Source organism: Chlamydotis macqueenii, chromosome 2 (genome assembly GCF_036417535.1).
Source record: "Chlamydotis macqueenii isolate bChlMac1 chromosome 2, bChlMac1.mat, whole genome shotgun sequence".
Classification (NCBI taxonomy): domain Eukaryota; kingdom Metazoa; phylum Chordata; class Aves; order Otidiformes; family Otididae; genus Chlamydotis; species Chlamydotis macqueenii.
In genome coordinates this window covers 76,650,019-76,677,279 of record NC_141557.1, presented here as the reverse complement: position 1 = coordinate 76,677,279, position 27,261 = coordinate 76,650,019, and the positions used below count along the sequence as shown (strand labels likewise).

The following is a 27,261-nucleotide window of genomic DNA, read 5'->3' as shown; positions in this document are numbered from 1 at the left end:
ATTATTGCTAATTCCCATTAATAGTAGAATCCAATTTGTTAGTCACCGACTTCCTGGTCTACCTCTTTTTGTCCTGTTATGCTCACCTTTCTGAGGAGTAGCAACAGCGAGTAATTAGTGTCCTAAGTTCCTCACTGGGAGGAGTATGCTGTGGATGCTCAGAGTTTCCTCCTTCTCGGTCCTGGCTCTGCATGGGCTCTTCACGCAGTCTGTTGCTATTGCTTTTTTAATTGGTGCCCAACTTTACTTACAGAATGTTCACTTAGGAACAACATACATGGTACAATTTCTTCATGGTAAAATCATGCAATTTGACAGAGTTAAGCTAACATAAAAAATAAGTTGGACATTAGTCACCTGTTGGGCAATTACTGTTTGGTTCAGCTAAAACAAGCTAACGTAAGCTCGGGACCAGAGAAGGCCTCAAGTGGCCTCTGTTAAGGTAAAACAAAGTCTGCAATCTGTCAGTAGCAATGGCAACATCTTATTTCCTAAGGCACAGGGCTACAAAAGCTGTGTTCACACTGCTACTGCTGATGCATGCGCACTCTCCTCCAAACAAGCGTACGCACCAATTACGTCAATGCTTTTGTCGGTAAAACTCTGCTTACCAATCTTTTTCCAGTTACAGTGAAATAGACTGCAGTCAAAGTGTTAGATGTTATTCCCCCAAACACCTGAGGTTTTCTTTCAAGCTGAAGCTGCTCAGCTCTATTCACATCTGATAGAGTCACACTTTCATTTCAAGGAACAGCAGCTTGTCGTTTTAAGCCTCCATCCTGTTCTGGATACTAATGTCAAGGAAACACTTTAGCCCTTCAGCGCTGAAATCAAAGTTCAATTCCCACCAGCAACAGGAGCATCACTATAGCCATTAGTATAGGTAGTAGCATACAGCACACAGATGTGGGCATAAATATATATATATTAAATATATTCTTATTATATATACATGTAAGCTCAATACTTGGAATATGGTACTAAGTGACAATATATCACACTTTTGACAAACTTCAGGCATTTATGAACAGAAAGGAATGAAAATCTAAAATCATAAATCTTTTATTGCCCATTTAATGAAATACCATATTTTTTCGTAGACAGCCTGAATCCCGGATAATCCCTACTGCTTCATAGGCGCCCATACTTGAAAATAACTCCTCTTACAACCTACAGTGTAAAATAACCTACAGTAAATCAGAAGGAGTATTGGTTAGAAATTGTGGGGAGGGAGCAGAGGCAGATAACTCCAGGGCAGACTTCCCTTCGTATTACCTGCATGTACCTAACACCTGCATTGTTGCTAGGTTGCAAGGGCTTTAAATAAAGAGAATCTAATTTCTGGTTTAAAACAGATGAATTATGGATTGGTTATATAACTGGAAAAACAAGATTTCATTACAAGACAATCAATTCAATAGATAATGTGTAGATGGAGCTAATAAATCACTGGTGTAATTTTTATTTTGTTTTCAAACTGTCTCCATCCAGTGGGTGAGAAATCTCATAAAAGTCTAAATGTCTTACAGCTTATCTGAGAAAAGATCATTAAAACCAACATTGTCAAGACTTGAGTAGAAATACATGAAACATTACAGAGTAATGAGAAGGATACACATTAAAGTGTTTGTGAGTTTATCCATGTTCAGTTTTCAGTCATTCCTCAGATTTTTCAGTGTCCATGCTGTCTTCTCATTTTGAGTTAGTGCTAAAACGTCACGGGATAAGAGGCTTAAATGCCATTGACCTGACTGCAGTAAGAGTTAGGTTTCTAAATGCCTTTGAAGGTCTGGTCTTTACATTCAGTCTGTTTCCACGTTCAGGAATAGTAACTTCGCAATTCTCACAAAATTACTCTGAGGATAAATACACTAAAGATTATTAAGTGATCGAACTCCTTGGTAATTGAGACTATGCGGGTATCTTAGGTGAATAAACACTCTTGTTTGCCTTCAGGGCAATTTGACAATATTCAGCTTACATCAGCTTACCCATAATTAGAGGTGAGAAGGAAACAGGAAAGCAGAAAGTGGGAGGACTTTCGGATCAAAGCTAAGTGACCTTGACAGGAAGGAGGCTTTTATCTCTCCAGAAGGAAGCAGCCTCAGCTGACGACAGTCACAATGCACTAGAAGTGCATGCAATATTTAAGATACTGGGGTGGAACATATTCTGAGTACAAATAAATGCAATTTTTAGGAATGTTTGAGATTTAATTAAAAGGCAGCTGTAGTCACTAAAACCAAGCTACAGAAATTTGGGCAATAAAAAGAATAGCAACAATTGAAGGAAGCAGTAGTAGAACTAAGAAACATTAAAAAAATAAAATAAAATTCAGTGTGACACGTTGGCCCTAATGACACAAAATTCTTATCAGTTTCAAAAAGACCGAGGCTGGTTGTTTCTGTCCACCACTTTCTGTAAGAGAATCAAAGAAGTTTAGGTTTGGCTTAAGAAAATACGTAAGACATACAGCAAGACAGACATACATAGTCTTTCCAGTAATAGAAGAATAGCAGATTTACCCCTCTCTGAAGTAAAGAGCAGTGTCAGAGATTGTACTAACATCTCAGTTGGTCAAGTTTTGTTTCTTACTGGAAATAACTTTTCTTGAGCATTAACTGCTCAGGAGAATACCTTTTAGATGAAAAGGATTTTCTGAAATAAAAAGGAAGTCTCTCTTGTCCAGATTAGTATCTCTTTGTTTTTTTAAACAGAGACATCTGTTTACAGGCATGAAAGTACAAATTATGCAGAAATAGTTTCTTTTAATTCTACTCCTCCCAAACCACTTATCCAGTGTTTTTGATCTTGGCTATCAATCCTGGCAACTCCATGGAATTAATTCAGAATCAAAACCAAAAACCCATTGAGCAAAGAAGGGCAATTTTGCTGTCTTCAGTGGTTTGCACAAAGTAACATTCTGCTGAATCCTGGACAGAGAACAACCACTTGCATCACCCGTATTGTGTGTTTAAGATTAGCTCCTTCAGTTGTCTAAAACATGAGAGCAGAACTGCCCTAGAAGCTTCTAATCCCCAGTTTGCTGCATATGATGATCACATTGTTATTTAGCATTAACAGTATAGAATCATAGAATCATAGAATGGTTAGAGTTGGAAGGGACCTTCAAAGGACATCTAGTCCAAACCCCCTGCAAGGAGCAGGGACATCCCCGACTAGATCAGGTTGCTCAGAGCCTCATCCAACCTGGCCTTGAATGTTTCCAGGGATGGGGCTTCCACCATCTCTCTGGGCAACCTGTTCCAGTGTTCTACAACCCTCGTGGTAAAAAATTTTTTCCTAATACCCAATCTAAATCTACCTCCCTCTGTCTTAAAACCATTACCCCTCATCCTATCACAACAGGCCCTACTAAACAGCCTCTCCCCATCTTTCTTGTAGGCCCCCTTGAGGTACTGGAAGACCGCTATAAGGTCTCCCCAGAGCCTCCTCTTCTCCAGGCTGAACAGCCCCAACTCTCTCAGTCTCCCCTCATAGGAGAGGTGCTCCAGCCCTTTTATCATCTTCGTGGCCCTCCTCTGGACCTTGTCCAACTGGTCCATGTCCTTCTTGTGTTGGGGGCTCCAGAACTGGACACAGTACTCCAGGTGGGGTCTCACCAGGGCAGAGTAGAGGGGGAGAATCACCTCCCTCGACCTGCTGGCCACGCTTCTTTTGATGCAACCCAGGATGCAGTTGGCCTTCTGGGCCGCAAGTGCCCATTGCTGGCTCATGTTAAGCTTCTCGTCCACCAGCACTCCCAAGTCCTTCTCCTCAGGGCTGCTCTTGATCCGTTCCCCGCCCAGCCTGTATTTGTGCCTGGGATTGCCATGACCCAGGTGCAGGACCTTGCACTTGGCCTGGTTGAACTTCAGGAGGTTGGCATGGGCTCACCTCTCCAGCCTGTCAAGGTCCCTCTGGATGGCATCCCTCCCCTCCAGTGTGTCGATGGCACCACACAGCTTGGTGTCATATGTATAGTTAAGAGCTGCAGCATGATTCCCACTCCCTTCCAAGGAAAACAATAACAAAGAGTCTGTCTGGAACAGATTTTAAAAATAAAGCACCATATTCAAGTCTCCATTACGCAAGGGGAAGATTTCAGTAATTTCATTAGAGATTCCACTTCCAAAAAAATATATACATTCTGTTTATATCCCAAAGAGATTCCACATATCATGGCAAAGAATTTAAGAATACTATTAACACTGATTGTTTTAGGTCAGATCAGAATATTTCCCAGATTTTTTTTCAACTCCTAAGCAGCAACATGTTTAACAGGGATCTGATCACATACCAGTGAAAGGAACTTTCTTACTGGTTTCCATGGCCAGAAGAGTATGCTTTAATAATACAAACAAAGAGGTTAGTCACCCGTACAGTATTTGATGCTCACAGCGTATGTATGCAGAGTTATGTGAACCAAGAGAGAAGAAGAAAAAAAAAATTGTGTGATTCAAATTTTCTTAATATTCCTAATTAAACAACTCATTACGTTTTTTCAAAGAACTAGTGACATAAGTGGCATTATTAAATACTTCAGAAGCTACTCATTCACAAGTAACATTATTCTTTTATACATTTTCATATTCTGAGACACCTAAAATTACTAGAAAAAAAAACATATTAAAAGGCCCTTTTCAAAGAAGAAAGCCACCTCTCAGATTAGCAATTTGAAAAGCAAGTGCAGGTTTCCTATTCAAGAAACTTCAAGAGTTTCAGAAACATCACTCACTGTTCACAAAACCTCAGTTAAGTAATGAGTTTGGAAATACACAGTGAAGCAGTAAAGTTTATTGCCTCATCTGAAGTCACAGGCAGAGTGTAGATGTTTCTGGCATGCGGTTGTATGATGAATAAATGTCATCCTGCCTGGACAACAGTGTCCTGCTAGTTAGAGTGCTAGAACATCCCTGCCATTGTGGCGTGGTATTCATTCACCCTGGATGAACCGCAAGCATGCCTTATTCCTATTTAAATAGTTATTATTCAGTCCTAGTAACTCTGACATCACTCAGAAAGGGCTCCGTTCCTCTCACTGCTCCACCTTTTTTTAATCCTAGCCATGAAGTGAGCCATGGATATTTCCACCCTCTGCCATCCAGTCGAGTCCTGCTTGAGAAGATCTCCTAGATCTTTAATAGGATAGAATCATAGAATGGTTAGGGTTGGAAGGGACCTTCAGAGGTCATCTAGTCCAACCCCCCTGCAAGGAGCAGGGACATCTCCAACCAGATCAGGTTGCTCAGAGCCTTATCTAACCTGTCCTTGAATGTTTCCAGGGATGGGGCATCTACCATCTCTCTGGACAACCTGTTCCAGTGTTCTACCACCCTCATTGTAAAAAACTTTTTCCTAATACCTAATCTAAATCTACCTCGCTCTATTTTGAAACCATTACCCCTAGTCCTGTCACAACAGGCCCTACTGAACAGTCTCTCCCTGTCTTTCCTGTAAGCCTCCGTGAGGTTCTCAAGTAGGATCAAGAGGACTGAGAAGGGAGGCCAGCATATCTACAGTAGCTCCTCTCCTGTCTTTTGCGACAGCTTCTTAAGCTGTGCAGTTAATAGCCGTAACATTAAGAGGCTTTTAAAGAAGCTATAGTGTTTTAGTATAGGCAGTTACTATCACGATCAAAGAAATAATAGACTTTCTCATCAAAAGAGAGACATGACCTACTAATCTGCAGTTCTTTTAATAGCACATTCGTAATGAAATGAGTCTTAATGGGCATCCCTCTATTTTCCAGTTGATTGCTCCTGTTGGAGCATATTTGCACAAATGGACTTCACTTGCCCACAATAAGCTGAGCGTTGCAGGCATTTCTGATTTTGTAGCACTCTGCATCCATTTCATGGTGGTAAATGGCCATGAAAGTCTATGAGAAATAAGAAGGCCCTTGACAATCAAATACAAAGCCAAAGTTTAGCTATTTCTGTCCTCCCCAGGTCCAGTACTTTACGTCTCACCTAGTGATTATTTTTGCCTAACTTCAGAGTGGGAAATTAGCATACATTTCAGGAGAGAAGTAAAGAAAAATCTAGTGAGCGCTAAGCCTCTAGCAGAGAGAAAGAAGCAGACAGCAGCTGGTGAATGGAAAACTGCCTAAGACAGACAACTGCTTTGCTCTACCCACAGATGAAATGGGGCGTGCTGGGAATGCGGGTAGGGAGGAGAGTCCCTGTATGGGGGGAACTGCAGAAGGGATTTAGGGTTGCCAAAAAAACAAGCAGAAATCTGGTAACAATCGCATGTAGGATTGTGGCTATCCTAGAAATGTGAAGTTACAGACAGTTGTAAATAAAAAAATAGAAAAAGAACAATCTCTTTTGTACATATGAAAAGTGCATAAGCTCTAATATAGCTAAATAAGAATCAGGTGAACTCTGCTTACCTGTTTGCCCTCAGTTACATCACTTGCTATAACAATTCTGTTATCTCAGTCTGTGACTTTCTTCTGTAGGAAATAAATCAGGATTTTAGCAATTAATGTCATGTTTGACAACAATATACACTGCCCAAAGCACAAGCAAAACATTCCTGTCAAAGAATTTTCTTGTGTCTGTTATTGAACTGCCTAATTACTACTGTCAAAAATAGTCAGTCCTTGGTGGGAAGATATGCTGATGCCTGTTGAAAGAGAAACCTTACCTCCTCCTTTCTTTTATTCCTGGCTATGCGTGTGGCCGTATAGCCTCTGCTTTCATTATCACACTGCAATACTTGAGGGAGAACAGCAATGACACTAAAAGAGCTGCCAGCCCAGTGTTTTCTCTTGTGTTTAGAGAGTATCGCTGACACCTTGGCTTTGAGTAATTGCTGATCAGCACAGAAAGGATCTGCTGTCTATGGTTCTGTCTCATTTATGGGAGCTTGGAGATAATTTTCCTCTGATGGCATGGAGGTAGGTGCCTAATAAATCGTAGGCTGAGTGTACATCTCACTTATATTAAGGAAAACAATTTCCGGGCAGAAGCTGAGCAGGTTTTGTGGTGTTTTTTGGTGGGGGTTTTTTTGGTATGTTTTTTTTTGTTGTTGTTTTGTTTTTGTTTTTGTTTGGTTTTTTTGTTGTTTTTTTTTTTAATGCATCTCAAGATTTGGTATACTTCCCTTACTAGAGATTTTTTCAGTGGTGGCATCTCAATACCTTTCTTCAGAATGGAATCTTGTTAAAAATAGCTCTATTTTTGCTTTACAACGAAAAGCCTAAGAAGTCACTGATCACTTCTAAGAGCCTGTCTAGAAGACTTTCAAGTATCTGAAAAAGAAACAGAATAAGAGGTATTTAAACCATGTAGCTTTTTCAGTGGAGAGACAAAATGCTTTAACTTGAGCACTTCAAGTCACCCAGGAGCCTTCCTCTTTCTCTTAACTGGGTAGGGAGACTACACTTCTTTTCAGACATCAAATTGCAGTGCATAAGGTAGACTGAGTTTCTTTTTGATGACACTCCTGCTTTGAAGAACCTGCTAGTTTCTTATCCTTAAATAAATAAATAAATAGGGTTAGGGAAAACCCCAACTTCATAAAAGCAACTGTAAGTTTGATAGTAGCTTATTATTGCATGTCTGAAAACAACAGTAACTTTCACAACAGGATGGCAACCCTGCAGACTTCCATCAAGTGCTGCAACAAGGAATAAGGTTTTCCTACAACATTTTCATGGCTTCAAGGATACTTTTGTTGCTGCTGAAATCCCTTTGGTTATGATTCCATGTACATCTGCTACTCTCTGCCATTAAGGTGTTGGTCAGGAATAAGAGACCCATGCACCGGATATGCACAGCAGGAGTGCTACTGCTTTGTTCTCCTACTAAATGTAGTTGATTGCTTAACTGTTTTAGTCTTCTCTCCATCAAAGAACAACTTAATATAATTTACAGTATTATTCTGTATTGTGACTACTAGTCTCATACCTGTCCTCTGGTTTAGATTATAATGCAGCATTAGCAGAATGCTTCCCTCCGCAGGGGGACAATGAAATACCACAGAGGCCTGTCCCTACATCTCCTGCAAAAGGCAGAAGCAGCTAGAAGCCTTTCACAAGACCAGCTCTCGCTTCCTGTTCATGCCACACAGTGGTAGCTCACAAAGAGGACAGGATCAGCTAGAGCTGGGTCTGTCCTTCCTCATCTTTATATCTGCTTGCAGAGGTGACTAGCCTGTGACACCTACATAAGGTTGCTGCTCTTGCCTGCACACCCAGGGAACAGCAGATCCTTTTCCAGGTGCTCCAGCTACAGTGTCCACACATCCTCCAGCATACACCAGCCGGTACATGCAGCAAAGGTGCACATGGTGGTTAAAGCACAGATATTACACCCTGGATTGGCACACCACCAGAAATGAGGAAGAATAACCTTGTGATTAAAATGCTGCTGTATGACTCAGGAAATCTAAGTCTAGGTTCTAGCCCCAGCCACAGATATTCTTGAATGACCACAGAGAAATCACTTAACACAACCATACAATGGAAAGAAATTTCCCTTTCTGTGCCTGCCATTCCTCTGTCTTGTGTGTTGAGACTGTTTATCCATAGTGGATAAAAGATACGCTTCCAGTGTGGCTAAATGCAGAGACCTAGAGTGGGCATCTCTGAAACAAGATGATACTAAGGCTCTTTTCAAATACCAGGTGGAAAAAAATCAAAATATCTGATAGCAGACAAACAACATCATCAATTCACACACCAGCCACTGAATAAAGTCATGCTGTCTGCCACCACCATTCATCAACTAAAGAAGCAGATATACTTCTCACTTTCTCTCTTTTGTCAATGTGTGCTTTTGTGAAGGCTGGTGTTTGTGTGCATTCAGGTTCACTAGGGTTAAGGCAGTTGCATTGTTCAAAAGGGCCATGTTAATAGATCCCAATGCAGGATGGAGGTAGTAGCTATCAACATTTCTGCTGCATTTAGTTATTTTTATAGTTCTGGACCTTTTTTTTTTTCGTGCTGAGAGAACTGAATAAAAAAAAAAAAGACTTTGAAAGACAATATAATCAACCACTGCTGGCTGCAATTACTTTGTGTACTTGATGTCTTCAGAAAGTACCTCTAGTTTAAAACCACAAATCTTCCAGTTTGAATTCTCTCTTGGCTCTGTTCTGTTTTGTTATTTCAGAGGTGTATTTACAGGAATGATCACTAGAGCATACAGTTTTATATAACAAAGAGATATAAAAAAAAAAAAAGGACATGAGAAGATTAAAATTTCATCAGCTATCTTTACACTGGAAGTTTGACTTTTTTTTTCTGTTTATGACTGATATTTACAAATGAATGCCTCATGGACAATGAAGGAAAAAGGGCATTTGGATTTCAGAGCTGTAAAATCTGATTCACACTTGAGAAAATTATTAGATGAAGACTTTCAGATCTGACTGGTCACAAGAGAGACATAATTGTAAAGTAAGCTCAAACTCAACAACTGCTTTTTAAGTCCAAGTCAATTATGGACAAAAGTCTGCAGTGTTACAGCTTCTGAGTGTATGGAACTTAACTATTACTGAAAATATCTAGAAAGGAATTCTTTGCTGTATATAAAAATGCATCAATATGATATATTAAATATATTAATATATGACGCTGAAAAGAACTGAATATGATAAATTTTGAATCCTCTGTTTTTTGAAGTTCACTGGAATACTTTCCTTTCTTTGTGCAGCTATTGCTATTTTAACCTTTCCCCCACCCCATGATGAGAAAGTAATTTTTTTCTGCAGGTTTTTCCTTACAGCCTTAATCCTTTCCTTGCAGACTTGCCTAAGGGGTAGCAGAACCACATACTTCACATTTGTGAGAACAGCACCAACAACAGCCTGGCTTCCTGCCTTCTCTGGGTCATCCATGTTCTTTTAAAGACTTGGGCATTGATTCTTTTTTGTGGCTTTGCAACAAGGTAAAATCCAAGGGAATAATCACCAGATCCTTATCTAGCATGCCTCATTCAAAACCACAAACTGTCACACCTTACACAGCAAACACAGGACTCCCTAGCTGGCCATTATCCTCCTCTCCCATTAATGCTTTCCCCACCTTTCTTTCCTCAGGCTTTGACAATGAAGTGGTGATGTTTTCATCTCTCTCGGAGTTGATGAACTAAACACTTGCAGCTGATGTTTGAGCTAGGGGAAGGTCCTTCCAGTAGGACCATGTGAGTACGGAGAGGATCTCTGACTGCATGGTCTCTCTAGGACTCACAACTGACTCTCCCGCAAAGGGAAACTGAAGCTGAAGCCTGCTGTCCAGTTACTGTAGCTGGCAGTTTGCTCTGTAGAATTGTTTGGGATTTAAGCATGGTCAGTTTGCTGGGAAGGTATCTGGAAGATAAAGTATCAGAATATTTTTATTATATCCCCATATCGTCTACAAAATTAAATATAAATTAAAACTTCCAGGGCAGAACCCTCATTTTCTTCCAAAGGCAGTGGTAGGCACTCCATATAATACCCCTGTTGATAAAGTCAGGGACTAGTCTGTGTCCTTCCATCACCAGCCATAAATCAGATCTGATTTGGGGGCAGTAAAGGCACATACACTGGTGCATTCATAGCGTAATCTGCTAGAATGAAAGAGCAGGGTCTGTTCTCATCCTTTGTGCATTTTTTCCCAATCTCCATGAGGATGGATGCAGTTTATTGTGTCACATAAATTAAAAAAAAAAAAAAAAAAAAAAAAAAACACAAAAAAAAACCCCCAAACCTGACACTAAAACTAACTATTCCTGTTAGCTGAATTTTCAGATACATATTACACTCACCCAGGGTATATCAGTATAATTTCCAGTGCTCAGTTTCCTAAATTACTATGCCGCATCATGTATTAACTTTCACCTCATTCAGTCTCGGTGTGAGAATAACAGTACATTATCAATTCTTGAAAATACAATTAATGTTCATTCCAGTGTACTAATGGACCTTAATCCTAATGTGTGAAGCTTTGTACCCAACCCTCAAACAATGAAGCTGTACCTAGATGACTAGGGAATAAAAGATCTATTATGCTAGCTGTTCTGTTTGAATAAAGGTTACATCAGAAACTTTAGAGACACTGATGGTTGCTGGCATATTTAGAGGCTATTTAAAATCTAATAATCAGCAGCTCATAACGTCTGAGATGTATAAATACATACAGAAATGTAATTGAATTCATGGGATCTGAAAAGAAATTATGCTCAAGTCCAGAGTCTAGGACACTTTATAAAGCGTATTCCTTTGAGAGTCTACTGAGGGGGGAGTACTATGGGGCTGAACAGAAAGGAACGGAGAAAAAATGTTTTTCCTCTCCTTGCTGATGCCTCTTGTGGGAAGGCTCTTTGCTAGTATGGTTTATTTAACCACCAGCTAGTATGAGCAGCATAACCCACACTGCTGAATGGGAGCAGAGGTGCAACCTCTTTGGGGTTCTTCATGTCAAGAACCTGCAGCCAATGCCTGTCACTGTGCCAGAAAGGCATCTCCAGGGCAGAGCGCCCTGAGTCATGGGAGTGACTCCAATGGATGCACTTCCTCTTTGATTTAAAGTGGAAATAATTAAGTATTTCTCTGGAAGGGTGTAAATTTGCACTGAATTCTCACATTGTTGGCATTAACACATTACCTACATTAACGAGATGCCAGGGGTAAGGGGGGGGGTAAATATAAAGGTTGACTATTAATATCATCACCTAGGGGAAATAATTTTAAAGTAAGTTGATATTTATAGTGATTAAGGAATTGTTTGAGGTTTTGTTCCTTCAAAGAGGGATGAACATAAACTTTAAATCTGTGACTTGTCACACTGAAGACAGTTCTGTGACTGCAAGTGACATTGCTTTTATGTTAACAATCATCATACCTAAAGTTAGACTGGGGCTTTTTTTAAGCTTGCGTGTGCAGATTCCTTGTTCTCCTGTAAAAAGCCCATATTTGCTATATATTTGGGCTGACAGAGCTAAGGTTGTTGTCTGAGGCTGTTGTACAGTAAAATAATTTTTCACTCTTGATGGTTGATTAACACAGCGAGTTCCCCAACCAGCTGACCAGCTGATGGTTGAGAGAAATACCATGTCTGAAGCACCCCAGTCGTCTTATTGCCTGTCTTTGTCTGATGTGAAGAAAACTAAGAAATTTTAGCCTTCCTCCCAAGGTCCCATCAGCTATATTTGCATGTGTCCATTTAAAGAAAATAAAATATCCCTGGTGAATGACTTGTTTTCAAAATAAAGGAAGGAGATTGTATGAGAAAAACTGTTACATTGCAGAGACCTCTCTGGAGCATGAGACATTGGGACTGGAGCACAAAATGGCATTTAAGAGCCACAGGAGCTCACTCCTTTAGTAAAGGCTTAGCTCAGAGTATAGTCCTCTTGTTCTTTTCACTCTCTCAACTGAATTTATCATTATGACCTGTAAAATAGTTATCAGTACCTATAGGGCAAAGACGCCCTGGCCTTCAGTTGGTACTTACCCCAATTGCTCACTTACGCCGAGCTGTGTGAAGATGTCTCCTCTCTTGCCAGTTGCAGGGTAGCTGCCTGGGCTTAGCTGCTCTGCTGCTTCATGAAGACTACCCAGTCAAGAAGGGCATTATGGGATCACACCCTTATTTCAGCATTTTAGACACATCTTTGCAGAGAAGAGTAAAAGGCTGTATTTCACAGCTATGATATCATTCTCGTAAGCTATATTTCAGCATGAGCTGCTATAAAAGCTCTCCCATGACATCAGAGCTGTGAAATATAGCTGACTTTGAGTGCAGAAAATTCCCCCTCAGGAATAATTGTTTCCTGGCAATTGACATTTGACGGACTGATCCCTTAAAAGGCTGGCACAAATCCTGTCCAGGTAACACTGCTCCAGGCAGCACTGCTCAGGAAACGTCACATGCAGGAGCAGAGGAATGGAGCCCCACTGTGGGATTTGGCCATAGGGATAATGAGATGAGCACCAAGGGAGCCTGTCAAGAGATTATTTTCACTCCCTCACACCTCAGCAATCCATGCAGCCTTCGCTAATAACAAAATAATAGGTTTGCTCATGTGCTGTGCTCCCTACCTCAGACCCTGCCTCCCTGATAAGGCAGGCTGCTTGGGCACAGCCAGAGCGATCCTCTCATCCCTCTTTTCACGCCTGCGCTCCAAGCAGAGATCACGACCAGCGGGCCGTTACATGGCAGCTTGCCAGGGCTGTTCGCTACCCCGGGGCACTAATTAACTTACCTGGGCAGGCCCCAGCCTCCCCGCAAAGAAACCTGGCAAGGAAATGGAAGTAAAAAAATATTGTGTGAGAGATAATCTCCTCTCTCATGTCACATCAGGGAAGATGCCTGCCAGAGCAGACTCCACTCAGATCTGGGGCTTAGAGGAGTGGATGTTGGGAGAGCTGTAAAGGACAAGACCCTACGCAGGTCAGAAGAGTACAGGAGGAGGAGAAGAGAGACTAGAAAAACTGGTGTAGTGTTAAAGCCACCTCAGTTCTCCCTAGCCCGGTGCCTGAATCTGCCCATGTACCCCTCTAGAGACCTGCATATTTATTTGCCGGCGCTCCATGAATTGCACTGAAGGCAACTGCAGAACACATCCTAAAGCTCAGACACACTGTTTTTCTTTGGTTTCTCCTCTGTGAAGGACTTCCTGTGGTGGGCAGAGGGTCTGTTCTTGCTGTTATATGTGTGCGTTATATGTGTGCATGTTTACATGTATGTGAGGATGTATACACCTATGTGTTCATGTCTATCTCACAACACTCAAAGCCTTAGGAGGATACAGCTCCTGTGACCTGCAGGACAGAGTTGTTTTCACCTAGATAAAGTTCACTGGCATTAATGAGAGCTAACAAGAAATCTTCCCTCTTCTCCAGAGGAAACTACAGTGCTTCAGAATTAATTGTACCTTTTCCATTCTTCCTCTAAATGCTAAAAAACTGACTGCTTCTCACCCAGAAGTTACCTTTTTATGGTATTTTACTTTGTGAAGCAGTAAAACAATATTGTTTGAACAACCCTATTCCATTACCTATTATCCATCTAAAAGCTAAGTGGTATTACTTTATAGAAAATGATTTACTAAGAGGAACTGTAAGAGACTTGAGGTTATTTTATACAATTTATTACTAAGAGTAATGACAACCAGAAGAGTGGCTAACCTAAGGCATTGTAAATGCTTTAACTCCGTCAGTGTAGCTCAAAGGCTAAATTCTGCCTGATTTACGCCTTTAAAAACCAAACAGACATAGTATAAGGAAAAAATTGGCCTTTGATACAGAATACGATCCAAGCAGTGTTGTGTGAAATGCTTACAAAATAAAACAAACAAAAATTGATCTTTTCAATTTAATGTAGTCAGACCGTCATTCCACAATCTTTATTTACAAATATTGAGAGCTGCTGTGTTGAATTTTGAACTGGTTCAGAATGATTTATGGTTTTTTGATCAGGATAATGAAAAAATAACTTTTCCAAAGAGCATCTATTTGAAATCAAATGATCCTTCTCTAAGAGTATGGATTTGTTCGGACTAAAAATTTAACAAAGTGTTTATGAAAAATATATGTTGTGGAATGTTTCCGTCAACTAATTCTGATTTCTTCAGATTTTAAAATGTTCCAAAGTTGTTCATTAGATATTTTACATGAATGGTTACTTGAGACACATAGTATCATTTCTTCTTCCCGAACAGAAGCTTTCAACTTTTTTAAAAGCAGAAGAACTGTCCACACTACACTGTGGTACTGTATGTATAGCATTTTTTCATGATGAAAATCATGCAATCTTCAGAGATAGGGATCATTTTCATTATTATTTTGTAGGTGCACATATGTTTAGTATTTATAATAGTAGGAAGCAGTAGCTAGTACGAACCCACAGGTAGAGATGAACTAGCTGATTTTTTTTATTATTATTTTTAGAACTTATTAATCAAAGCATTTACATATCTAACTGTGTATTTGAAGATCCAAAACTCAGTAAAAAACTCCGGTGGTAGGTAACTGAGGAAACCAAAATCACAGAATCGCAGAATCATAGAATAGTTTGGGTTGGAAGGGACCTTTAAAGGTCCTCTAGTCCAACCCCCCTGCAAGGAGCAGGGACATCTCCCAACTAGATCAGGTTGCTCAGAGCCTCATCCAACCTGGGTTTGAATGTTTCCAGGGATGGGGCATCCACCACCTCTCTGGGCAACCTGTTCCAGTGTTCTACCACCCTCATTGTACAAAATGGTTTCCTAATATCTAATCTAAATCTACCTCCCTCTATTTTTAAACCATTACCCCTTGTCCTATCACAACAGGCCCTGCTGAAGAGTTTTTCCCCATGCACTTAATGTCCAGTTAACTTCCTATGCAGTATCAAACAGGTCTAGTATGTGGGAGATACTGACAAATGTGCACATATATTTCACTAACCTGTTTACCTGACCCTTCCTAAATAAATTCAAAGGCAAAACTCCTTACATGTGGGGGAAAAATCATGGAGTTATCTAAATCCAGGCTCTTCAGCCCATAACTATAGCAACAGAATGCCTCCTGGGAAGACAGTATGCACTCTTGCTAGCCCTTCTTCGATGTAATAAGGTAACCTCATCAAGATCCCCAGTCAGAAACTAATCAGTTACATCCCAAAGTTAAGGCAGTAAAAAGATAAAAGCCTGGTTCGCCTTAGTCAATGAATGGAAGTAAATGGAGTTAAAGGGGGAAAAAACCCTCCACAAGCCCAAACATCAGAACTCCCTCCTCCTACTCAGTATAAATTCACTCAGATTATTTGAAGGACCACTTGCAACATTCTGAACCAGAAATAGCCCAGGTTTTCAACAATCATTATTACCCTTTTACTTTTTAGACTTACTTGTTGTAGTGATGAATATTAAGTATCTTTGATTAAAAAGTTGTTATTTTTGTTTTCAGATATCCTTTGAGACTGCAAAGACTATTTAAAGAAGGAAGACAGCATGAGATTGGATTCAGTGCAGTAAAGTAGGTTAGTTTGAGGACAAGAAAAAAAGTCATTATTTAGGCCTTCTTGTGTTGCCGTGATGAGAACTTACCATTGCTTCTGGCTGCTGTTTTGGGCTGGTCAGCCCCACCAAAGTTTCTTGACTCCATTATCCAAAAGGATTAGTGGTTTTCCAGAGAAGGAAAAGGTTTTTGTGTTGTCTGGAAACAGCAGACGAGACCTCCATCGTTCCAAAAGGAGCTGGATGTGGAATCAGTTCTTTTTATTGGAGGAATACACAGGAACTGACTACCAGTATGTTGGCAAGGTAAGATTCTTTCATACGCATCTATGTTTTGATTTTAGAAGCACTAGAAAGCCAGCAATAGCAAGTAGGTAAGAACAGTGCCTGCTACAACTTTTAGTACACCTTCCCGTCTGCTCAGCTTCTGCTGAGGAGCAATTCAGTGGAAAGGTTAGTAACACTTCGGCTTCAAATTGTAACCAGCAACAGGAAGTTCCTCTTTTAACCAGCAAGTCCCAAGGCCAATCATGCACAATTACATTAAAGATTTTCCTTTTTATTATTGTCTGGAAATAGTGCAGCTTAATTATAGGGTTGTCTAGGCCAGATTTTTAGCTTTAAAATGTAATCTGCATTTTCCCTCATACTCATTAATTTTGCTAGACTCAAACTACATAAACCAGAAGGGGTTTTGGTCCAAGATATTTAGGATTCACAGTACCTGTATTTTGATGAGGATTCTCCCCACTCATCAAAAGGCAACCATTTCCCTTTTTATTCCCCACTGTACACAGAAATGCTGCAGCCATCTTCTGATGAGGTTTTGTGGTCCCACTGAGGACTCTGTGACATGAGCATAGCACCACAAGCCAAGCTGTTACAGAGAATTGAAGCACACTGTTCTTACGTACTAAGAAGCAACAGGCAGCTGAAAATTTCTAAGTCAAAGCATGCTGACAGTTAGAAAAGAATCTATAAAAAATAATATTTTTTTTTTTTAAATCACAGTGACTACCTCTCTGAGCAGCATACCCCCATGTGGGTAACAACTTGTATGTGACTTGTAGAGCCAATGCACCTGTGGTAAGTCTAGAGAGAGTCTACGCTGCCCAAGGTGCCATAGTCTATAGGAGTCACTGTTGCAGAATGCAGATATTATGCTATTGATGATGACATTCAAAGTAGAAACAACACAGTTTACTTTTCCAAACTAAAATGGGACTGTGTCTGATCTAGTCTGATCACTCAAGCCTCTTAGCAAAGGCTGGAGATCACAGTGGTTTGACATTTTATCTCCCTCTGCAAGCTTCTGAGCATTCCCATGAGAAATGGTGGCTGCTTTTCTCGCCTGCCAGTCAGCTGTCAGTCAAAGCTGGATGTGACACTCCTTTCCTGCTAAATGGCTGCAAGGCATGATTCAAATGAAGAGCTACTTAGCTGCTGTAATACTCAGAGAGCTCCGACCAGGATAATCAGCATTCATGAAGGGTACCATTGAGTCCAATCTACAGGAAAAAGCCAAAGGCAGAGAGTCCTCAGAGAGAAGTAGAGAGGGAAGATAAGAGGGTAAGAAAAAAAGCCAGAAGAGAGTAAGAGGGAAGAACTAGAAAGACAGAGGTGGATGGAAAGGAAACTTCACAAAGAGAAATCAAGATAGAGGAGAGGAAAGGGACATCAAATGGGGGTAGAGGATAGGAGTCGGGAGAAAAAGGTTACCTAAAGAGAGCACAAATAAAAACAGAAGATGAAACAGGAAGGAAAAAAAAAAACCACAACAGATAAGAAATATGGAATCAAGGGGAAAAAAGAAAAAGAAAACAAAAGACAGCAGTCCTCCACACACTGTCCTGTCTCACAGTCTACTTGGCAGGTCAGGGTAACGGGGATCTCTTTCTCCAAAGATAAATCATGTGGTGCTGAGGTAAGTCCTACTGCTTGTTATTTTCACTATGAATTTTGACATTAAACTTGCTCAGCCTCAAGTTTCCCATTCTCCCCACTTCAGAATTTGAGTAGAAGCTATTGGCTTCAGAGGGGCTGATGGGGGAGTGAATATTCCTGCAGGACAAGTTTGCTGAGAGACAGTTTAAAAATGGTCTAATTGGACCAGAAAATGAAGGAAGTTTGAGCTGGAGTCATTGAAAGAGAAAAAAAAAAAAGGATTTTATTTTTAAAAGTTGTTGTTCTGCCTGTTTGTACTTTAATACACAGCATAGAAATGACCCATAATGTATAAATGTCATTGATTCTGTGTCCCTAGGCTGTTCACAAGTGGCCTTTCACATGTCTTTCAAATGCCAGAACTGCTCACACCCTTGTAATTGAACAATTAGCCAAGAGGCATGGAAGAGCAGCCATTTATTATTAGAGAAAGTTGAGTACTAGTGTGAGGATAAATGATAGAAACAGCTGAATGTCTCCAAATCGAGGTAGCCAGGCAATTTAACTGAGCAATTAAACTTGATTGGTGTGGGCAAATGAAGATAATGAAGATATTTATGAAGCATGTTTTTTTTTCTCTGAGGACTAAATGTTAACCTTAAACATGAACATAAAATGGTAAGAATATTTGGTTATTGTCTTTTTATTCTCTTACATCATAAAGAAATGTGAACAGAAGAATCTTTTAAAACAATAGGAATATATGCATGTAAAGGGGAATTGTGCTTATGTCTTCCTGTATAAGCAGTCAGACCTGGATCTTCTGGTTTTTTTTGTGTGTTTGGTAGTTAAAGCTGGTGCACATTAACATCATAATTACAAAAAATTATATAAGTAATGAGAAAAAAAATTACTCTGTTTTACTTTTGTCTTTTCATTTGTTAACATCTGTTTAATTCAAGTTCTACATCAGAATTTAAGATATAAGAAGTCTGTTGTGAAAGATTCTAAAAATATTATTTCTATAAACTGCCTGAATTACAGTTGTAAAATCCTATAACTGTTTATACTAAAAAATCCACATTTATATCATAATAGTTTTAGAGAGAAGGAGAAGAAAAGTGAAGGGGAATGCATTCAGGTTTGAGATAATAAAAAAAGAAAGGTAATCTCTCTGAAGATAGAGCTCAAGACAGAACTGAAGACAATGCTGAAGCATCATCCAAGTGATGAACCAGAGCACTACTGTGCTCCATACCCTGTATACTCTATATCCAGTGAATCCAAGTATTTTCCATCCTTTAGGAGGTAATTGCCTAAGCACATACGAAACAAAGTAGCCCTTTTTTGGTACCTATGGATGCTGTCAGCTGTTGAAAAGTGTTCCCCAGTTTTGTATGGTACGCATTTTACTGTCTGCCTAAATATGCTGCTGTATCGCACTGGACAAGAATATGCGGCTGCCAGCAAGAAGCTCCCAGTATTACCAATGCAAGCTGATTGTATGCTGTGGTGCTGACACCAAATCCACCATTTTGTTATCTGGTTCTAGTATTCCGGAGTTTCAGTCCTGTATATTAATTAAATAAAGACTTTTAATAAGAGTAGAAATTCACACCTCCAGTCTTGGTTAGTCTCAGACAGAATAATATAAGGAACTTGCGGAAAAGTTCTAGACTGGAATTATTCATTGCACTGCTGAATAACTTGTGAATTACAGCCATTCATTGAAGTGTGATTGATGGGCACAGTGACATTTTAACCTGAAGATATCTTTTCTTCTGGTTCAGAAATTATGGCAGGGACTCAATCCCAAAATAAAATAAAAGGATTGCATGAGCATCTAAGTAGAGAAGTACTCAGCACTACTACCTAGCCAAAATCTGCCACATTTGAGTTCCGTTTTGAAAGAGATCTCATTGTACCTGTGGCTTCTTAGTACAACTCTAAAGGGCTGGGGTGAATGCATCCCTAAACCACAGGTAAATGATGAAGCGGTAGTGCAGCTGTATATAGAAATAGATGCTATGTTCCATAAAGGTTTTCAGATATTGCTGGGCAAAAGAGTGAAAAAAAAATCTGCCCTGTTCCAAGATTGTACTCAAAGGTATAGTTACCATTTGTATGCACTTGATGGCTTAGCACAGCTGTCCCGTTGGCTACATAAAATCCATGTACTGGCATCCATCACTGAGTGGTCTTGTCAGAGCACAAACCTGCAAATCATTGTTACATAAAGGGATAGGATGCCTCTCTCTTTTAGGCTAAAGAAAGATCTGAACAAGTCTTAAATCTTATTCATTAACCCAGAAACAGCTTCTGGCAGCCTACAGTGGAAAGGAGCTACTTGCTTTCCTGATAACAACAGGCACAACTGTGGAACAGTTTTGTCACATTCTGTCTGTCTGCCACTAAAAGGAAACTTCCAGACATACTTTTCATTTTTGCTGTGTCTTATTGCTGTTCATATAGTTCAAGCAGTATGCTCGCCTGGAAGCTATCTGATGTTACTACCTGTACAACCCATCATAAGCAATCATCCTCTGCTGACAACTCCGTTTTTCAAGGAAGATGAAGTCAAAGTCCTGCTACTATGTGGCTTGGCAAAACAGAAAGGATACTGCATTACTCTAGGCAAAGCCAGAATGCTTTTGTTTGGTGTTGAAAGAACCACTAGGAAGGATAAATTCCCCTCTATCAGGAATGGTTTAAGATACAGTTGACCTTGCTTTGGAGGAGGAGGGGATGAACTAAATGATATCACAATACAGTTTCAGTACTGTTTTTCTTTCTTTTGCCTGATTTTACTTCGGGCTACAACTGTTCTGAAGGCAAGCAGAGCCATCCCTTGCAGTGTGTTTCACCAGAAGCAAATCAAACAAAAGGTAGAATATCTCCAAACCATTGCAAGTAGTGAGACTAAGTCACACACTGAGACAAAAATATCAGGCTGTGAGCGCACACAGGGGGCTATTTAAACAAGGACAATTATTGTCATTTAATACAGTCTGTGCATTTTCAGCATTTGAGGCAGTAATGGGTCACATTACTCCAATGGTTAAAAGGTATCATATCTTGATCCGATGACATGATAACTAGCAAGAGAAACCTTCATTTTCTCAGATCTTTAGTATGCTAGCATTCTGTATTTATCATCAAAATGTTCATTCCCAAAAGAAGCAAAATGTGAAAAGTCTAGCTAAAATGACTCTTTCCATCTGCACTTTTAATGTCCTTTATGCAGTTTTATTAGCAAACACTTGCTCAGTATTTGTTTTCTTTACCTTGTACCTTGCACTGTGATATACACCTGATGCCTTCAGCTTCCTGTTCCAAACACAGTGACTATTTGTTATCTTTACGAGGCCTAAAATTAAAAGTTCTACTTGTGACTTATATTTATTCAGGGAGTCTACTCAAAACAGTTTTCAGTTTATTTTTCATGCTGAGAATATCCTTTCTCCAGGTCTAGATTCTGCACTCTGTTACCAGGAGAACTGGCTGCACAAGAGCCAGCCTTTAAGTGTCTGAATGACCTCTCAGTCCTGAACAATTCCTGGGCTTGAAGTGGCTCACAGCAAAACTGAAGACAGCTATCAGTCATCCCTAAGTTGCATCAGTCAATCTGAGGTGCTCTGTGGGTTGCAGCATTGTCCACGGTGTACACAAGGGTTTGGGCTGGACCCCTGTTGCTGGCAAGTCCTCAACAGTCTGCTCTCACAGCTAAATGTGCACATGAAATTTGACATTATACTGTGCCTCTCAGGGGACCTCCGCACCCTTTACCATGCAGAAGGAGCAGGACTAAAGTTTTGCACCTTTCCAGATTTAGGCTCCCTCTAGCATGCCATCTGTGTGGGGGTGCTGTGGTCCTTGGGGAGCACTAATGGCTGTCTGCACCACTCTCTGCAGAGGAACTTCTCTCTTAGCAGGGCATAGAGCTTTTGTGGGCCATTTATGGCAGTCCTGCCCTTGTTCCTGATGAGAAAGTCACAAGGTCCTTTACGTGTACCAATATTAGTTAATGGCAATGATTTGTTTAATTCTGTGGTGAAAGAAGCATTAAGACCAGCCCTTTACAGATGAGGTTAAACTGACATAGAGGAAGGTTAAATGACTTTATGCACAGCTAAAAGTCAGAAATTTCTAAACCTAGATTAAAAAAAAAAAAAAAATCAGAGTTCTTAGCCCATTCCACCCCTTTTCCCCTGTTTAAATGACTAGGTCACCTACCTCCTGCTTCAATAGGCTGAATACTTGTCATTCTCTTAAAAGGTAGAACAAATGCCGTGGCGCATCTGCACTTCCTTTATTCCTCATCCATCATTCATATTTTATGTTCCACCACTTGACTTTCCCAACTGCCCTTCATTCCTATATTGAATTGCACACACATACACACACTTGTCTTATATTCCTCTTTGAAAGATTTACTGGTGCTGATAGAAGTTCTCTGTACTGTCGGTCTCTGTGGAATAGAGATAACTCTGAAATGAGGGACAGTTGAGAGGTTAGAGGCCCGGGACGACAATCCAGAAACAGCTTGCAGATTTTAAACCGTCATATGGGGGCTAAGAAAGGAGATAATGAGAAATGGGTGGGATGGGTAAGAATGTTATTCAGAAAATTAAAAGGCAGGAAATATAGCATGGTTAATGTTTATGATCATCATAATCGTGAGCCTACTTGGCATCATCCTTGTACCCAAATATATTACACAATATAAGAGCCTTACAACCATCTGCTTCAAACATAGCACGTTTCCTACATTATGGCACATGATGGTACTTACAGTGTAACGGTACATAACCTCCTCCTCTTCTTCCCATTCTGCCTACAGAAGCTGGCAAATCCTGGGACTCTCAAGCTAATATTTCTCTTAATTCTTATTTTTCATTTTTTGTGCCCCAAACTAAACAATTTTGTTTTCCATATGCTAATAACCTGCCCAGACCAGTGCTTGCATTTTGGGCCACATCTTTTCACAGATCATCTTGTCCTGCCCTTGTCAGCCATGTCTTAAATTGTGTGCCCTTAGACTTCTGGCTATAGAAAAATAGCTGAACACATTAATCTTCCTCCCTAAGGAAAGTTACTTAGATCACTGGTCTTTGGAGCCGTGATTACCATTTTCTTATTTTTTCTATAGCATGGTAAAGTCCTCACTGTAAAGCTGCAATGTCATGAATACAGAACTGGTAGGCTAGCAACAGCAAAAAAAAAAAATCCCTCTTTCAGGCTCAAGACAAAGAATTGTTGTTAATTCCACCATTTGTTGTTTTACAGTAGGATCACCAAAAATATTAAACCATAAAGCTTAGAGAAATCTCTTTATTAAATTAAACTCATATTGTCTGTGACTCCCTTGTTTTTGCTGCTGTTTCCCTCACTGGTGAGCACAGGTTCGCAGTGGGGCAGCAGCAGACTGAGAGTTGTGGCCAGTCAGTGTAACATTTCAAAACACGAACTGAAAATGTGTTGTGACGTGAAGAGCTACTGTTGATCTGTATGCGCTAATGCAGACTGTGGCTTGCTTTCACCATTAATGGGGTGAAACAAACCTCAGCATGCACTTGCAAGTACTTAAGGGTTCAGTGAAGCTTGTAGTTATCGTGAAAGTCTGAGCTGGCAGATGAAGGAACGAAGAAAATAAAAGTATCAATCCTTTCTTGCTTCTCTTCTAATTTCACAAGAAAAACTCACAACAACAAAGGCTGTGAAGAAATAAAACACTGAGTGAGCTGGGAGTTTAAAATGTACATTAAAGGAGAAGGGGAAAAACAGATCAGCAAATGTTTATGCTGGAACTGTCATTCCCAGTGTTCTCTTTCCAGAGTTGTTTGTTTTGGAGTCATATAATCCAAAGAAGACTGCAGCCCTTCTATCCCCAACTTGCATATGTTGTGTTGTACAGAGAGTTCCTCAGAAGAGCTCAGCTGGAATGGCCTCTCTATACAGGAATATAATCTATCTGGCACTATTTCTTACTTTGTCTCTTTGTGAAACATCAAGAAATATTTCATCATTAGATGTCTATTGGAACAAGGAAGGTTTTACTGTCCCACACAGGCTCACTTAATGAACATTCAGTCATCTTGAGCAAGTTTCTCAGCTTTGCCCATACTATATCTTCATGTTGTAAGGCAATGTCAAGTTAAGTCAAGTCATTTGTGTAACTTCTGTGTTTAGCATCATGTTATCATTCATGGAAGTTTTAGTTCTCCCTAAAAGATGGAATTAAACAATAGAACTGTACTTTTGGCTCTAAGACATGCTTCCTCCTGCTTAGCAGCTCTTGCAATCAAGCTGGTCAGAGTATCGGCAGAGGATTTAAAGGGCATGAAAACAGAGGTGTCAGAGCATTCATAGTTTCTTTCCACTCCATGCTCTTTCTATGGTTTTACACTTTTCAGGTCAGTTGTTTAAAGCAGAGTTAATGCTGCTTACAGCCACTGAAATTCCTCAAAGAATGTCCTGTACATGTAGGGAAAAACAACTGCCAAGGGGGTTGTGGGCCGAGAGTTAATGCCCTGTGCATGAAACCTCTTGCATGTATATTCACGGTAATCCTAAATTGATGTGAGCTTGAGCCTCATGCTTCTTCCAAGTAACAAAGTTTGTTGGGATCTATATCATTCACATTATATCTTATGCAAATATCTGTTATTTCACCTACAGAAAATATTTTACTTAAGATTGCTTTTAGATTATTTATACTGATTGGATCATAGCAATTATATATGCTTCAGAAAGAATTATTTTGTTTCACAAATGCTAGATACGATATAATTTGGAGAGCATAGGCACAAATATTCTCACCAAAAGAATTCCAGGCTTTCCAGTCAAAATGAGCCCTCATTCCTAGACAGGAAACATTGGATTTGGAACTATTACCTGAAGCCTGGGAATGAATATCACTCCTGCCAGATAGAATCACGTAATAATTGACATAAGAAGAAATCTCTAGAGGCAATCTGTTCCAATTCCCTGCTCAAAGCTGGTCTGATTGAAGCAAGTTGCTCGGGGCTGTGTCCAGTCAAGGACATTGTCTTTGTCATTGTCTTCTCTAGCTCTGCTTTCTCTACACCCTCATATTAGGAAGATGTAAAAAACAATAAGCCTTCTCTTCTTAAATCTAAACAAAACCATTTCTCTCTCCTCTCCTCACACATCATATGCTCCAGCCTCCCTAACCCTCTTGGTGACCCTTCTATACACTCACTGCAATACTTTGATGTCTTTCTTGTACAGAGGAGGGGCAAAACTAAATTCAGTACTCCAGTTGTGTTCTCACAAGCTCTGAATGGAGGAGAATGATCAATGCCCTCAATCAACAGGCTATACTTTTGCTAAAACAAACTAGTTGGCTTTCTTCTCAGCAAGGACACATTTCTGATTCATGTTCAACTTCCTGTCTACCAGAACGCTCGGATCCTTTGCTGCAAAACGGTTATCTATGCAGCCTATATGGCTGCAAGGGATTATTCAAGCACAGATGCAGGACGTTGTATTTGCCTGTGCAAATCATTAGTAATCAGCTACCAGTCAGATTTCATGCCACAGATCAAAACTCTTTGAGCTCAGCTATCCAGCCAATTTTCCACCTACCTTTTTGGACCTTCATCCAGTCCGTATCTCACTGATCTGTCTATCAGGATGCTATGGGAGACTGTGTCAAAGGCCTTGCTAAATTCATGCAATATACACCGTTGTGGAAGGCAATTAGGTTAGTTAAGCATGGTTTTCCAGTACTAAATCCATATTAGTTGTTCCAAATCACCTTCTTTTTCTTCATGTGCCTAGATTTAACTTCCAAGAAGCTTTGCTTCATAACCTTCCATGCAACTGAAGTATAGCTGGCCAGTCTCTAGTTCCAGATACTTCTTCCTGCCCTTGTTTAGAATTGATGTGACTTTCCCTATTGTCTGAATTTAAGAACCTTCCCCAATGACTATGACTTTTCAGATATTATCGACAGAAAACATTCTGTCACCGTCCTTGGATGCATCCAATATTGTCCTGCGGAACTGAGTTTGTCCAATTTACTTAAAAGGCTTCTAATTTATGGTTTTTGTCTGCTGTGGATAATGCTTCACTCTGCTAGAATTTTCTGCTAGGCTCAAGGATCTTTGGGGCCTGTGAGCAAATTGCACTTTCACATAGCTTCTTTATTCATGAGTAATAAGTCCAACATAATACATCCTCTGGTCAACTCATCAATCACCTGTGACAAGAAATTGTCTTATGACGTTCTGTAGAAACCTAGGTTGCTTACACACAGCCATATTGCCCTTCCAGAAGACACCAGAATGATTGAAGTTCCCCATGATACTATGGCCTGCAATCATAGAGTTTCCTCAATCTATCTAAAGAGGGCTTCACATACTTTGTCTCTTTGAGCAGGCAGTCTGTAGCAGATGCCTACTGTGATGTCTTGTGTTGGTCCGTCCTCTTATTCACAAGCTCTTGACTGATTTGTCATCTGTTCGAAAGCAAAGCTACATCTACCAGAATTGATCTTTTGCTAATGCACCTCATTGCCTTCCTGGCCTGACCTTTCTAAAGGGCCTACATCCTTCTGTGGCAGCATTCAAATCATGTGAGCTATCCCTTCACATCCTGAGTAATGCGCTTTGAGGAATACTTTTTTGAAATAAGAATCTACTCAGTGGTAGCCTTGGCTGAGGCTTCCCATAAACATATTCTTCGTTGAGCAGCCTTCCTCAAGAGGGTCCTGTTGAGATTTAAATCTGCAGCCTTTTAGATTGTACCTGCAGTCTCACATAAATCCTTGATTATCTTTTTACACAACACAAACTTTTGTTTAGAAACAAAGTTGGGGAACGTGACAGCAGGGAGATATTTTTCCTTTCCCCAGCTTCTGAACTGTAGAACTAGATGATGCAGGCATGCAAATGGATTAAAGACTCAACTGAACCTGTGGATATGAATTAATTTCCTTCTTGTTAAGTCTTCATTTAAATCTGAATATGGGTTCTCATTTGCTTGTTTGTCTATATCCTCCCTTCTCTATCCGCCTGCTTTCCTCCCTGCCACACACACTTTCATATAGCATATAAAATTCATACACATATTTCAGGATTTGATTGTCAGCATCAAGTACTCAGAATATCAAAGGGTCACCTTTGTCAGTAAGCAAAGGATGAGCATTTGCTTTCAAGCGCATCCATCAGGGAGTAGTCAGAAGCTGTTACTTGCTGAAGAAGCTTGATGTTTTATTCAACTATATCCCAGCAAAAACATTTCTGCATATTAGGCTAAGAGGTTTTTTGTTTCCTTTTGTTTTTATGTTTTTTTCCTAGTTCATCTTTAAGATATATTCTCCCCTACCCCCACTGGAGAAGAGATTTTCACTGAATTAGAAAGGCACTTGTTTATATACCTTAATTAAGGTGCTGTGTTTGCCTACCATTTAATT

General features: G+C 40.0%; 1 protein-coding gene across 1 annotated transcript in view; it reads left to right on the top strand.

The window, feature by feature from the left end:
• Window positions 1-27,261, top strand: part of LOC104483955 (cadherin-6) — a 102,355-nt gene that overhangs the window by 37,210 nt on the left and 37,884 nt on the right. The window contains exon 2 of the mRNA XM_086740347.1: window positions 15,889-16,244. Within this exon, the coding sequence (XP_086596473.1) occupies window positions 16,017-16,244 (228 nt within the window). The 5' untranslated portion in view covers window positions 15,889-16,016. The remainder of the gene's footprint in view (window positions 1-15,888; window positions 16,245-27,261) is intronic.